The following is a 15,684-nucleotide window of genomic DNA, read 5'->3' as shown; positions in this document are numbered from 1 at the left end:
AAATTTTGAAACCAGGATGCAACTAATATCAACCTTTTCGGTTCAGATGGAAGACACATAATGTGAAAACTTGGTTCCTATAGTAAAACATGGCGGCGGCAGTCAGATTTTTTATGATACAATAGTAGCCTCCGAAACGAAAACTATGGAGTTCATCGATTTGAAAAAAAGACACTAAATGTGAACTCTAATTCAGCTGAACGTTAGCCGTGCCGTCAGAGTTCCTCGAAACATGTTTCGAAATTTTTGTATTCCATTTTTTCAAAATAAATTCATAATCGAAACAACTTGGACATATCGTGCAGTATATTTTAAATATTTATTCACTTTTTCAAAGAATATACCAATTGCCTCTTCATATCTGACATGTGAAGTGCATCCTGAAGTACCCTCAAACTTGAGATTTTCAATCATCCAGCTATTGGAATGTCCACTGGTATGGTTTCTGAAATATGCGCAGCTGGTGGAGTATCGATGATACCAGTATCGCTAATTACATTGAGAATGTAGGTACATAATTAAAAATTATAGTAAGGCAAAATTACAACAATAACTTTAGGTTCAAATACTTACGTATCAATATGCGGTCTCATGGAAATTGGTATTTGCGCTGCGACAGGGCTAACCACCGCCAGGGTGGCCACTAGTGCCAACAATACAATAGCTTTAAGAAACATGTCTCAGTTTTGCTTGTGATGATATTCTTTAGCAGTGCTCTTCTTAAATAGTATTCTTAAATAGTATTTTTTACGTCATCTCCGTCACGAAGGTCGTGATGTTGTGTGGCTGTCATCATGTCAAGTGTGAAAAAAAAATTCAAGTCGTAAACTTTTGATATCTCGAAAAATTTATTACTTCTCTACCGAACATGTTCCGTCACGATTGCAGTGATCGTTTTAACGGCCTTTTCTGTTTGATAACAGACTCCTTCGTACAGTCAATATAGAAATCATTCATTAACAAATCATACACGTTTTTTGGTCATAATGGAACTAATCACTGCTCGCTTCAGGTCACCAGAAAATGAGAATGGTAGTAACAGAACAAATTAGCCTATTTTCTACGTTCTAGCAAATAGCCTAATGACTCTCTCTCTGCTCTATTTACAACCGTAGCTTGAACTGATCATCATAGTGTAACAATCAAAAATAGATGGTTTTGGGATTTAACTTACTAAATTGCGTTCAGAACAAATAACAAGAATATGCTGTACGCTCTTAAGTCTCAAATATGCTTTGAGCAAAACCCTCTGCTCCGTAGGATCGTGGATTGTACTTAATATGTTCTTTAGATTCTACCGTTCAGTTCTAACTGTCTCGAATATCTTTTCTTTGAAGACTCATAAAGGGAAATTTCATTTCTACTAGTTTAATTCTATAATATATACAAAAAGGTTTTATTTTGTAATGTTACTTTTACAAATTCTAGCTTTAATCTTCATGACCAAGTCATGATCGTGTCAAAAACCAGTCAAATAATTCATTCGATTCCAACGGACTAGAATCAAACGGCAAGCTGAAACCTTGCCGCCAGTATTCAGGAATGCATGCACCAATTCAAATTTCCTACTCACTACTAGACTAAAACTCTATCCTCCAAATACTTTCCTGATGGTGTATCATAAAGGATCATGTACTCTTTCTGTTCGCATCGGTAGTTGTAACTTTCTTCGGCTCTTCATTTTTGTGCACCGTTTTGCTGGAATTGGCAGCATGCTTCATTCCACCGAGCATCTTACCCTCGTTCGCGACAATATCATCCCGGAAGGCCAGAAAACCCAGCTGAGCATGAGAGGCCTCATTGAGGGCCCGCGATCGTATGCACGCCCGGTACTGATCGACCGACAGCTTCTGGCCGGCCGCAACTCCGGTGCAAACCTTCGGATGCCAGATGTGGAAAATGCCTGGATCCGTCGCCCGGATAACCTTGATATGCGATCGGACATACTTCCGGTACAGCATAACGTCTTCGCCACCCCAGCCGATGATTTCCTCGTCGAAGCCACGCACTTTGAGGAAGTCGGATCGGTACTGGCAGGTCATGCCGTATCCGAAATCCCGCCAAAAACCAGAATCCTTCGAAATCAGCAGCTGATCCGTTTCCGGTGGTACCTCCTTGCCCTGCAGGGTGTACACTACGTGCGGGTTGTACAAGCTAAATACCACCGGGTAGTAGACCTGTGAAAATGCAGAATAGAAGAAAAGAACAAAAGCTAAGTATGTTATAGTTAAAAGTGTTTTGAGGTAATGTGCTGAACAATTTTGAAAAAGACTAAAAATCAAAATTATTCCACATGAAAATCTGTCGGAAAATAAAAAATTTAGGTCCAGCGAACAACAACAATAATATTGCGCTAATAGCGGTTTCGATCTACCGGATTAGTTGAGAGAATTCGTTGTCGATATTGTTTTTTTGGCACATTTTGCATATTGTAGAAAAAGTACAACGATACACCGTGCCCCAGTGCTGAGTCGAGAAAATTTCCAGCTCGAAAAGATCCTCGACCTGATCGGAAGTCGAACTCGCCATTACAACCGTGTGGGAGAGCTAGCCGACTGACATCGCTAACCACAGAACCACGGGATCCAACGAATCAAGATGAAAATTAGGGGAAAAATTACCATTATGTTCATTTAGTTCAACTAAATTAGTGTTTATTAATAAAGTTGATGTAGGAGAATTTATTAGACGCAACTGAATAGAAGTTTTTTTTCACTCTATTACTCTATTCTATCATATTTTTTATCATAAGCATCATATTCCATCGTACACTATCATGTTTCATTGTTGTTGAGCTTAAAAACTTTTCGAAAAAAAAGTATTCTCTTCAATTTTTTTACATTCGCGTGTTGGTACTTTGTCGAGAATACATACGAAAAATCATGTTTTCACTTGAATTACGAAAATTTAAGGTACGAAAACGAGATAACTACCTGGAATCTAAAAAAAATCTACTCGGAGATCGAAAACTGAAAAAACTGCATTTCACCTCAGATTCTAGATACATAGATATCTAAACCAAACAATAATATGGGCACAGATCTTCGCATAAAGCGTTTGGCCTAACCTTACTTTTTGACAGTTACGGAAGATTTGTTTTCAAGATGTTAAAATTTGTAGCAATAAATCGTTTTTTTTTTGTTCCTGCGAAAATTGGAATTAGAAGCGCATGAGAAACTAGTTATATTAAACACATTTCTATAGGAGTAGGTCAAACCCTAAAAGTACTAGAACAAGAACCACTTGCGGTTCCATAGAAAATCTAAGTCTGCAAAACTTACTTTTCAGAACTGTCAACTAACGCCACCGTGCAACGATCCATAGATCATCAGAGCATGAAAGCTCGTTATAAGAATGAATAACTAGTGTATCTAGAAAGATGCTGCCTTTGTTGGAAGTGAAATCTGAAATGGATTGGTTTAAATACGGTTGTTTAGCTATGTACAAACTTCTGACTTTATACACACTACTGAGCCGATCGACGTAAAAAATTGTATGTAAGGTTTTTTGGGGCCGGTTAAGGTTCTTATAATGGTACGAAACCCCTTCCTCCGGAAGAAGGGAGGTTTCTCATACAAATGAAACACAAATTCATGCACATCTCCAGAACTAATCAAACAGACAGAACTCAATTTGATATGTGGATGTTTTGCGGGTAATAATCTTTCAAATGATGGTTCGACACCCTTCCCATTTCTGGAAGGGAGGGCTTCCACACAAATAAAACTCAAATTTCTACACAATTCGAGAACTAATCAAGCAAATAGAACCTAATTTGGCATGTTGCGGTTTCTAGGGGCCAAAAAATTTTATGATGGCTCCACATCTTTCCCCCTTCTGGAAGGGAGTGCTTGGTACACTTGGTGATTGGTACACAGATTTCTGCTCAACTCAAGAACTAATCAGGCAATTAGAACCAATATTGACACGTGAAGGTTTTTGGGATCAAAAAATATTTTTATGATGGTTCGACACCCTCTCCTCATCTAAAAGGAAGCGCTACTTTACAAATCATACACTAATTTCTGCATGACTCGGGAATTAATCAAGCAAATGGAGCCGAATTTGACATGTGAAAGCTTTTGGGGTTGAAAAATGTTTTCATGATGGTTTGACCCCTCCATAGTCTGGAAAGAGGTGACGCCATACGGCGAGGATGTTCTCATTCCGATTAAACCAATCATTTCAAACGGTTTATTTTTTGAGTTTGAACGTATCCAATATCCGATTCGTTGCCGGGTTTTACTCGCTCTTTCTGATTTTTATGTATCAGAACGAATGTAATTTTCAATGCAAAACGTAATTTTTCCAAAATGTTTATCATTGTCCTTCGATTTTTAAATGAAGGATTAAATACTGCTCGAAATGTTTTCAATGACAATTCACCCATATATAAGGCAATCTACGGGTAACGTTTGATTGCTTGTACGTTTGTTATTGCTGTTTTTCAAGTTGCAAAACCACAACACAGCCAAACACGAGATCTTTTAGTGTCAGAAAATAAATCTAAAGGGGTATTTTTTTGTTTGTTTTTCACGCTTTTCGATCCGGATTGCATCCACGTTGCGACCGTTCGTACTTCGTACAAACCTGAAGCTGTCAAAAGTTAAAAACAGACTGAAATTAGCTGATCGCAACTAGCAATACTCAGAGGGAGAGATTACAGACGGTGTCGGAAACTCCAAGTGAACCGTCAAATCGAGGCTCCAAGTGTGCAAAATAAACAAACTCAGACGTGTTACTTTTCGTACTGAATGTGTGTTGCAATCAGTATAAATGTTGTGAATCACGTGCAATTATGGTATGAACGGAAAATGTGTTCGTTATGCTCGTATTATGAGTGATGTATTGAAAATTAAAAAATTGCATGAACAAGCTTTGAAACTCAGTAATATATCCCTACAAAGTTTCGGAATTTCATTACACTTTATTCGCGTTGACGGTGTAGCTGATATTTGTTTGGTTTTTGCGTGTAAAAAAGAAGGAAGGGCGAACAGCCTTCAAAATCTTTTTCAACGCAAATAAACCGAATAAATAGTGCGTATGAAAAGTCATGCGAGATTGAACGTGGTTGCAAAATTTTTTGAAATAAAATATTAATAAAGGGTTGTCATGTTTACTGCTTTTCTTTTTGCGTATCTCTTTATAATACAGTCTCTAGAAGGGATATGCGAAGAGAATGTTGTGAGCTAAACGAACATGTCGAAAGCTGAGCCAAACGAACAAGAAAGCTAACACATTGAAAGGTGTTGCAATCAGGTACAAAAATTGCTTTATCACAGTGATTTTTAATTGGTGGTTTACGAACCTTTTGTATGGTCAACAAAATAATGATCAATTATGGTGAAAGTTTATAACATTAAACATAAACATAAAATTTAACACCTTCTCGGCTTTTGTAATGCACTTTATTATACCCCAGGACTTCCACCGTCACCATCAGTCATATGAGTCGAATGAAAAAGTTAATCAACATTGCGCTCTGGGAAGAGATCTGGCACCTCTGACACGTGAAACCTAGTTGCCAAATTGACGGTTTTTTTTCATCGCTTATCTCTCTTTCTCTGAGTATCTCTGAATGCAACTGTCTCGTGCAGGGGGGATTTACTGCTGTCAAATTACATATATGTGTGCGTTATCACAGATCAACTCTAGTCCATGAAGCTTGTTGGTCCATGAAGTTTGATAAATAACCTGTGTGTCGATAAAACTTCATTACTTTTCGCCAAATACAGGTTACTGCCACAAAATTTCACATTCAATAATAAAAGCTTTTCGCGATATCTCGAGTTGTGCCAAAAAAAAGAACGTTCCAATTACATTAAATTTTAGTTCGATCAAAATGGTAAAAACCTGGGAGGGAGAAACGAATACTACACTCAAAACAGAGAACACGCACATGCGTCGTTTTCTGATAGCGTGTAACTACCTTCTTGCAGTAACGCATGCATGACTCAAAAGAAGGAATACCTTATGTGCAAATATTACAGACTAATTTTTCGAGTCTGTGTTTATTTCAATTTGCCGTTGTATAAAAGTTTTTCGAGAGGTTTGAGTTCGACCGTGATGAAGTGTGTTCGGAATTGTAACCAAAGCGCAAGTTTAATAATCGAAGTACGCTAGCATTATTATTACTTAAAGCTTATGAAATTTATTATTTAAAAACAAACCAAAATATTTTGTAAAACGACAATGAATACAAAAACTGTTTGCGATGAATATTTTTTCGAGCAACGCGATACCTTTCAGTTATAACAATACTCATCGCAAAAAATGCTTTTTTTTTCCTTGGTTCAAATTGACAGTCAATGACAGCTCATTCTGGTTCATTTTGACACTCACACAGCTTCGTATCCGTTTCTCCCTCCCAGGTAAAATCCAAAACAAACAGACGTCTTATTACCATATATGTTGGTCACGGTTACACGTTATTTGACAGAGAGACTACCCCTGGTCTCGTGTATCAATACTCAGAGGGAGAGATATGCGAAGAGAATGTTGTGAGCCAAACAAACATGTTAAAATTCGAGCCAAACGAACAAGAAAGGTAACACATTGAAAGGTATTGCAAACAGGTACAATAAAGGATATATTTATTTTCACACGTGTTTCATGTTCTATTGCTAAACAATGAATTGGAAATGCTCCGAAATTGTTTAATCACAGTGATTTTTAACTGGTGGTTTCAAAACCCTTTGTATGGTAAACATAATAATAATCAATTATGCTGAAAGTATACAACATTGAACATAAACATTGAATTTAACACCTGCACGGTTTTTGTGATGGACTTCATTATTCCCCAGGACTTCAACCGTCACCATCAGTTATAAGAGTCGAATAAAAAAGTTAGTCAACATCGCGCTTTGGAAAGAGATCTGGCACCTCTGACATGCGAAACCTAGTTGCCAAATTGGCGGTTTTTTCATCGCTTATCTCTCTCTCTCTCTCTCTCTCTCTCTCTCTCTCTCTCTCTCTCTCTGAGTATCTCTAGTCTCGTGGATAGACCCAGAGGGGATTCACTGCTGTAAAATTTCATATATGTGTGCGTTATCGCAGATCAGCTCTGGTCCATGACGTTTGTTGGTCCAGGACGTTTGTAACTATAAACAATAAGGGGGGGAAAATCACTACACAACGTATTATTCATAAAAGTTTTCCGCGATTTCTCGAGTTTTGATAAAAAAACGCTCCAATTCTATAACATTTCACATCGATCAAGTTAATGACCAAAAACCAGAACAAGCAGACGCAATGATGCCAAATATGTTGGTTACACGATGTTTGACAGATAGATCCCCCCTGGATAGAACATTTTAAGAACTGACAGGTGTCACGGATCCTGCTGATGATTATGTTTTTTACGTGCGTTGTGTCAGCGATTCGTAATAAATTACCCACCCTTTTGACAACTCTGCTTACGTCAGTTTGAAGTCTTCATGGAGTTTATCAAAAAAGAAATATATCTGGCAACATTTTTGTTGCCAATTCAGCAGAACACACATCACATATTACGAACACATATTATAGCGACCGCCATTGGCTCTGACGACTCTTTGATATTGGTTTGGTTTTTACTTGCGAAAGTGAAGGAGGGAAATATTTTTGCTTTTGTTTTCACACATAAACAGACAGTTGCATATGAGAATTCGCGTAGGTGCGAACAGCCTTAAAAATCTTTTTACTTGTGTCAGGGCCAATTATGGTGGGTAAAAAGCTGGATTGCCCACCCCTTTGGTATCACGCCATGTTTCAAGGGCTAACATCTCAACATATGGGGCCATCCACATACCACGTGGACAGCCTGGGGGGGGGGGGGAGTTGTGTAATGTCTACGGTCCTTACAAAAAAAAAAGAATTAATATGGGTAATTGTCCACGGGGGGGCCTTAAAATCGTCAAAAATCTGTCCACGTGGTATGTGGTTGGCCCCTATGTGTAAACGAGTTGGCATAACACCGCTTCTTTTTATACATTACAGTTTATTGTCATTGCCTCCCCAGCTGGTCTCGAGGTAAGATGCTGGCCTAACAAGCCAGTCGTCGTAGGTTCGAGTCTTGACTCGGGAGAGACTGTTAGTGTCAGTAGGATCGTAGTGCTAGCCCCGCAATTGTCCTGTACACTTAACAGTTGGCTGCGAAGTCTGTGGTATAGTAAACAGAAGGTCAAGTTCCGAATCGGAATGTAGCATCATGGCTTTGTTTTTTTTTTCATTGTCATTCACTGTTACTCGGTATAGGGATGCCAAAGGTTCGGGATTGCCTTATCGTACCAATGAGGTATATACAGGTGGGGAGAAGAAAACATTTGGCTGTGTTAATTGTAAAAAAAGGCAAAAAATACGTGCATTTGGGGTGTGATGTAAATCTTGGTCAACGAGAAAATGCCATTTGAATCGGTATTTCGCATTGTTTATTGGCACAGGAAAGCATATTCAGCTTAAAACTGTCAATACTGGTGAAAAAATCTACCGAACGTTGCTTTTTTACAATGTTTTTGAAATTCTACGTCATCACTGTTAAAAAAACCCCCGCGAAACCAAAGACTCAAACCATCTCCGTACCTTCATATTTTAATTAATACCGTGCATGGGCGAACTGTCATTTAACACATTTCGAACAGTTTTTTATTCTTTATATAAAAATCAAAGGACAACGATACATTTTTCAAAGTCACATTTTGTTCAGAAAACGCATCTTTTTTAAATGATATATAAAAACTGGTATAGCTTTGGAACCCAATTGCTTAAACTTGCTTAATGACTACGCTCAGAAAAAAATAAACACAAGGCAGCAGTTGACTAAAGCGCTAGAATTGGGTTTTTTAGCTATTAACGGATTTCTGATTTTTGTATATCAGTTAAAAGAGTGAAATTTTCTGAGCAAAACGTGATTTTTAAAAAAAATTTATCATTGTCCTTCGATTTAAAAAAAAATCGTTTTGAATCGCTACAATGACAGTTGGTATATGGGCGAACTGTCATTGTAGCGATTTCGAGCAGTTTTATTTTGTATTTTATAAAATGAAAGTCAACGATAGAAATACTTTGAAAATCACGTTTTGCTTAAAATATGCAGCACTTCCAGATGATATAAAAAACCGAAATAGCTAAACAACCCAATTGAGGTTTGGTTTGACTGAAAACTCAAATCGCACTCGCATTGGCCCTGACACAAGTAAGAGAGATTTTAAAGGCTGTTCGCGCCTACGCGAATTCTTATATGTAATTTTCAATTTATGTGTAAAAACAAAAGCAAAAATATATCCCTCCTTCACTTTCGCAAGTAAAAACCCAACCAATATCTCTATTTCAAGAAGTAAATGTGGAGCTGACGATTGAAAAATGTACTAACTGGGGAAAAAAATAATTGAAATTTACGAAAAATATAGTCCAGCAGGTGGGACTCGAACCCACAACTTCGAATTTCCGGTCAGATGCGCTTCCGATTACACCACCGCAAGACGTATAAGCCGATCTCGCTAAATAGCTATTTTGTATCGCTTCAAAATGACAGTCGAGAACTAACAGCTGATTATGTTTTATTTTGGAATTTTCAAATTTTTCCAATCCTCTCTCCCAGTTAGCTACCATACATCACTCCCGCTGTCACTGGAACCCGAAAACTGGTCAATTTACTCTTATATTAATTCGAGTGAAACAACCAATCTAGCTTAGCTTAGCATAGCTTGAGTGAATCAACTGAATTGGGTTGGAAGTGACCAACCATTTCCATTGTACAAGTTTCAGTGACTCAATACTTTAAAGGATCAATAACGGCGCTGACCACGTCCTTGCAATCAGGTGAGAAGAAAAAAAAGATGTAAGCGTGACCTTTGCTAATCGGACTCCGTATTAACCTCTGCATCTCCACAAAGGTCACAGGAGTGGAGTTTTTGTTAGTAGGGAAGGGTACGTTGAATCAGGATTCAGCTATTCAGCTATTCCCGGAGAAGCTTGTATTTGGTACCGATTTCGAGTAAAACAACCAATTGTTGGCTAAAGTTATTGAAAACACTCAGATAACTTTAAGCAGATTTTTGAAAGTTTTGAATGTTTTTTGTCAGTTTTAGTAGGAATATTTATTTTGTCGTAATTCCAGATACAATTTCATGAAAAGATAAGGGCAAAAAAGTTAGTCACGTCTTCTCGAAGGTTCTCAGTACTGAGTGTCCCCTTTTTCCATAATACAGTGGAATTTCGATTTTATCACGGTCAAAAAAACACTTTCCGGTAAATCTAACGTAACTTTGGATTCGAGGAAATAATGAAGGTTAGTATTTTTTATCATTTAATTTTTTTTTTAATTTTGATCAAAACAAACTACTTCTTCAATTGTTTCAGTAAAATTGACTATAACAATATCCAGTCGACACTGACCTTCTTGTTGGGTTTGGTATTCCAGCGGCATCTATCTAAAAATTTTGCACTAAACACTATATCTACATCACACATGAACAGCAGCACGTCCTTCTCCTTATTTACATTGCTGCTCCAAACTTTTTCAGCACCAACTCGCAGGGCTTTGGCTGTTGAGTACAAAAAAAATAAAACATAATTAAATCAATCGTCCCGGTTAATGTCAATTTCAAAAATTAAACTCACCTCTCGAAAACGTCTCATTCAGTGCGAGCAGTTTCAGATTGGACGAATTGCCGCCGGAGTTCTTCATCCCGATCACCCGGCTCATGATGGACCGCGCCTCCGAGAGGCCTTCCTCGCCGAAGTACACCACCGTCAGGTGCACCCGTCTGTCGTGCTTCAGAGCGATCTTCACGTACTTGTCCATGAAGCTCTGGAAGGTTGATGTTCGCCCGGACAGGGGCAGAATAATGTGAATCAATTCCTTCTCCTGCTGTTTGGGAAACGCTTCCATCTGAACCGTTTGCAGGGGTGCAAATGGTCGCATTATGATCAACTTAGTCGTTCCATGATTGCCATGGTCGTGGTGCTGCCCGCTGCCGGAACCGGCTTTGCCAGCTTCCTTGGTGCGAAAGTACAACTCATATTGCGTACCGGTAGTCGGTTCATTGCGGTATATTCCTTCGGTAAAGTCATCCAGCGTGTATTTCAACATATTCGCACTTATATTGCGGTTAAGCGTTTCAATCGCTTTGTTCAGTGCGCCTAGAATATCTCGGCGTTTATAACCAATAGGTTTTTCTACAACTCGCTTTCCCAGGCCTAGTTCTATAGGATAAACTCTGCTGAATGTGAAATGATTGAACGGAATTAGCTCATATTCGTTGTTTAACGGAAGACCATGCAGAATTTCAGCCGATCCGACCTGTCTGCGGATGAAAGCAGAGCAGTCATGCACGGTTGGTGTTTGTGGTGAATTTGATCCACTGACCCCGGCACTGGTGTTGAGCAGTTCACCCGAAGGAACCTGCTGTACAGCAGCCTGGACAAGAGCTGCCGCAGCCTGAGCACCATTTTTGAGCTGCAAAATTTGTAGCTTCAACGCCTTGATCTCGGCCGTCAACTTCGCTACCTCCTTAATGTTTTCCTCTTCCCGTTGCTGCAACATCTGCAGATAGCCATTCTGCTGTTCATCATGCGCCAACCGATTGGATGCCGACAATGCGGCGACTGCCGCTGGTTCTCGATTGCTGCCGGAACTGCTACCTCCAAAGTCCCCCTCATCAAGTGCCGACGAGCTTCCCGACGACGGCACGTTAACGTTGACGAAACCGTTCTCGGTTGCAATCAGACCACCGAGACCGCACCGGGTTAGGGCCAGCAGCGAAATAAGCGTCACCGACGAGATCAGCAGCAGCAGTCTGGCCAGCAGTTTAGATCCCGCCATACGAACCATGCTGCCCAGCAAGAAGTGATGAGGGACGGGACGCTCATCGAACAACACCAGCGACGGTTTGCGGGGGCATTAATTACGGGCTGCAAGTGGAGAAGAAAAGATTCTCAGAATTCATCATTTTATCATACTATTTAAAAAATAAATAGGAACGGACATGTACACTATATGGCACCCGAAATAAATTTGTTTATTCCCTTTGGATGGTTGATCTTTCTCGGTGAAATATACACACTATGTTTGTTTCAACATGACGTTTCGGCATACTGTTATTCAGCCATCGTCAGATCTAAAATTTTATTTCAACATTAGTTACACAACACGTACTACACAAATTTTTTTTTTAACTTTAACTTACATGACAAAACAACATTCTTCTTCCAGTGCATATTATTGCATATTAACCGTTCTCTCGTCACCCACCCGCCGTATGTGAAACGCCTCCGGTGGGTGACGAGAGAACGGTTAATATGCAACGCGAATGTGGGGGGATGGATTCAGCCTACAATGGTTTAGTGAGTAAGATCCGAGCAATATCTCATACCGTAACAGATAATTAAAAGTTACCAACACAGGGAAAGTATATGAGTAATAAATTCAAAAAAAAAATTGTAACAAAAAAGTCAGTACGCAAACCACACTGGTGGAAGAAGAATGTTGTTTTGTCATGTAAGTTAAAATTAAAAAAAAAATCACAGGAAGGTTGTATGCAAAGCCACGACCGCAAGGTTGAAGTAGAATACTTTTACAAGAAAGATAACCCGGCTTCTTGCGTGTCAGTCATTTTTTCTAGTATATAAACATTGACCGTTCAGTGGCAGTATTGTAATTTCTTTTTGTTTGATATTTTGAATGAAGTTCATTGAATATTTTTAAATTTTGTGCAAATGAGAAGTTGAGGTGCTGCCGAATTGTAATATGCACATTAAATACGACATCATTAAACGGGAACGGAACAAAGGCTACGGTTATGCAGAACGCGAATGACGGCGCGATGCGATTCGCCTTACCGTGGTGAAATGTACAGCTCTTTTTAAGGCGAAGTAGAGCTATACATTTCAACACATTTCTTGCCAAATCGCATCGCGCCGTTATTTTCGTTCTGCATAACCGTAGCCAAATACTAAGCGACGCAAACACGTAAAAATAGTCAGAGTATGCATGTAGATGACGATAATTAACTTTGGATTATAGCGCGAAACGAGAAAATATTAACTCTTCAAATATTTATTTGTGTTCTTCAAATTTCAGTTGTTCAATTTAATATCCGATGAAATGTCTGTGTTTCATATCAATGAAGGATGGCCCAATCATTCCAAAGCAATTAATGATCCAGTTGTCCAACAATTCTATCGCCGAACATGATGCAACCTTGGACGATCAGCAGACTGTCTCGGCGGATAAAGAATTGTTGGACAACTGGATCATTAATTGCTTTGGAATGATTGGGCCATCCTTCATTGATATGGAACACCACCGACTGGAGAACAGGATCTTTCGATGTTTCAGTAGCGATCATTTCAGACGTCACAGGTAGACTTGAAGTAGAATCACTGAGAACGGTGTTGACATCGGCTTCCATTTGGACAGAAGCAATGACATACTCTTCGTCAGTTGTTGAATGGCATTTCATTAGTCGTGAAAGGAGGTCAGCGTGTCCAAAGTCTTCAGTGCGCACAAACTGGATGTCAAAATCGTACAGCATTAACGTAAGCGCCCAGCGTTGAAGCCCGTTAGCCGTGTATACCGGAATTCCTTTTTTGCTCCCGAACACCTTAAGAAGTGGTTGGTGATCAGTCTGCAAGGTAAACTTCCGGCCGAATACCATCTTATGAAACCGTGTTACAGCAAAAACCAGTGCCAAAGCTTCTTTTTCTATCTGGCCGTAATTTTGCTCCGCAGGAGTTAGAGATCTTGAAATGTGCGAAATAGCCTTCACTGATCCATTCGGAAAACGATGCATAATAACAGCGCCCAAGCCATTTTTGGATGCATCACCTGCGACGATGATTTCTTTGTTCGGGTCAAAATGTGTCAGCAACAAGTCGGAAGTGAGCAGCATTTTGAACTTGTCGAACGACTTCTGACAGTTCGCAGTCCATTCCCATTTCACGTTTTGTTTCAGTAAATAATCCATGGGTGCTGTGCTCTTAAATCTTTCATCTGCTTGACAAAACGCCCATAATAATTGATAGCTCCAAGATACGATCGAAGCTGTGATACGTTGGTTGGAGCTGGCATTTGCGAAATCGCGGTTGTCTTCGCGGGATCAGGTCGTAAGCCGTCTTTGTCGATGATATGGCCTAGGAACTTAATTTGTGATAGACCAAATCGACATTTTTCGATCTTCAGATGAAAACCGTACGTTTTGATCCGCTCCAGGACCTCATGAAGGCTTCGATTGTGTTCTTTTTTTGTCTTACCAGAAATCATGATATCGTCTAGATACGCAGGCTTGGTGGAAACAGCGTTGACGACGGATTTTTCCGGAACGGGCTTCTCTACCAACTTGATGTCCTGCTTTAGATTGTTGAACCGATGACACTCCTCGACGAGATTTTCCAAGGTTAGCTTTGTGCCGTCTGCTGGCGGAGCATGCTCTTCAGCTTCCAATTTGCCGATCAATCGAGTTCGGATGTCTGCATCGCGGGGAGATTGTAGACCGCAAACAAAACGTAGCGCCTTGAATTGGTCATCGGTGAGCTTGGTGAGTTGGAATGCTTCGCAATGCTTGTTCACAGAGGCAGCATAACTTGAAAAATCGTCTGCTTCGTTCTTAGTATACTGAAGACAACGGTAACGATCGTTGAACAGCGAGGTTTGATGACCAAAAAGTTTCTTAAGTTTCTTCACCGTTTTGTCCAGGCCAAAATCGCGGGGATGTCTTGGCAGGATACTATTTACGTATCGCTCGTGGAACTGGGTGCCGATTTTTCTTAAGAGTAGCCTCACCTTCGCTGGATCGTCTAGATTCTTGCCGTCGACCTTGAAGACATCTTCGTAGCGAGCAAACCACGCGTCGAAGAACACTCCACCGTCAGGATCGTAGTAAAAATCTTCAATTCCCGTGGCCAACGATTCGATTATCTTCTCGCTTCCCGGTTGGCTGGCTTGACCGGTTCGCTTGAGGAGTTGAATCTGCTCTTGTTGGCTACCAGTTCGGTTAGTCGGAGAATCGCGTTTTTCAAATCCTGGTCGGACATCTTGCAAGAGTCTTGAAGCAGCTTAAAATTGTCCTCGTCGCCAAGAATTGTTGTAGTCTCCAACAAATAAAAGACTAGTTGTAGCTTTAACGTCTATATTCTTTGGAGGTTGGAACAAATATGAATAGAGAAAATTGTGCTGTCAACCAGCTTAATAATTCACAGGCTTCTTAGTTAAAAGTCTTCGAGTGTAATTGCTATGGAACAGTCTGTTTATTATCTGAAGAAGCTCTTATATAGGCTAAATGATGCATTCCCAATTTACTAGGTCCATAACTCTGCCGACCGCGCTTAAGAAAGCAATCGTATAACGACCAATCGGAGGTCGAATTTTGTGTTTTGACAAGGCTTAAGAATTTTCAATAGTACAATAGTTCGAATAATAAAATTGCAATTTCATGCATTTGGTAGAAATCTTAGAAGATTTTCTAATCGATTGCTGCAAAAACGAAGGAAATCCATCGAAAACTAACCGATTTATTAGCATTTGAAATTGGACATATTTTTCACTTTTTTCAGTTTTAGATTTTCATTTCACATCCCTATGTAACCGAACTTCCTGAGAGAAGTATTCTACTTCAAAATTTGTGTAGTACGTGTTGTGTAACTAATGTTGAAATAAAATTTTAGATCTGACGATGGCTGAATAACAGTATGCCGAAACGTCAT

General features: G+C 39.6%; 1 protein-coding gene and 1 long non-coding RNA gene across 4 annotated transcripts in view; both read right to left on the bottom strand.

The window, feature by feature from the left end:
- Positions 1-295: 295 nt before the first annotated feature.
- LOC129726080 (uncharacterized) lies at positions 296-700 on the bottom strand. The gene is made up of 2 exons (XR_008728238.1): positions 574-700; positions 296-489 (listed from the first exon to the last, which is right to left on the bottom strand). It is a non-coding gene; the product is annotated as an uncharacterized LOC129726080 (long non-coding RNA).
- Positions 701-824: 124 nt separating this feature from the next.
- LOC129719478 (chondroitin sulfate N-acetylgalactosaminyltransferase 1) overlaps positions 825-15,684 on the bottom strand; it is a 154,417-nt gene continuing 139,557 nt past the window's right edge. For all 3 annotated transcript variants that reach the window (XM_055670838.1, XM_055670839.1, XM_055670840.1), the window contains 3 exons: positions 10,603-11,895; positions 10,378-10,526; positions 825-2,177 (listed from right to left, as the gene is read on the bottom strand). In XM_055670838.1, coding sequence (XP_055526813.1) covers positions 1,629-2,177; positions 10,378-10,526; positions 10,603-11,815 — 1,911 coding nt within the window. In that variant the 5' untranslated portion in view covers positions 11,816-11,895 and the 3' untranslated portion in view covers positions 825-1,628. The remainder of the gene's footprint in view (positions 2,178-10,377; positions 10,527-10,602; positions 11,896-15,684) is intronic.

The sequence above is a fragment of the Wyeomyia smithii genome, chromosome 2 (assembly GCF_029784165.1).
Source record: "Wyeomyia smithii strain HCP4-BCI-WySm-NY-G18 chromosome 2, ASM2978416v1, whole genome shotgun sequence".
NCBI classification, from domain to species: Eukaryota; Metazoa; Arthropoda; class Insecta; order Diptera; family Culicidae; genus Wyeomyia; species Wyeomyia smithii.
The sequence above is the reverse complement of the archived record's forward strand: the minus strand, read 5'-3'. Positions and strand labels throughout refer to the sequence as shown.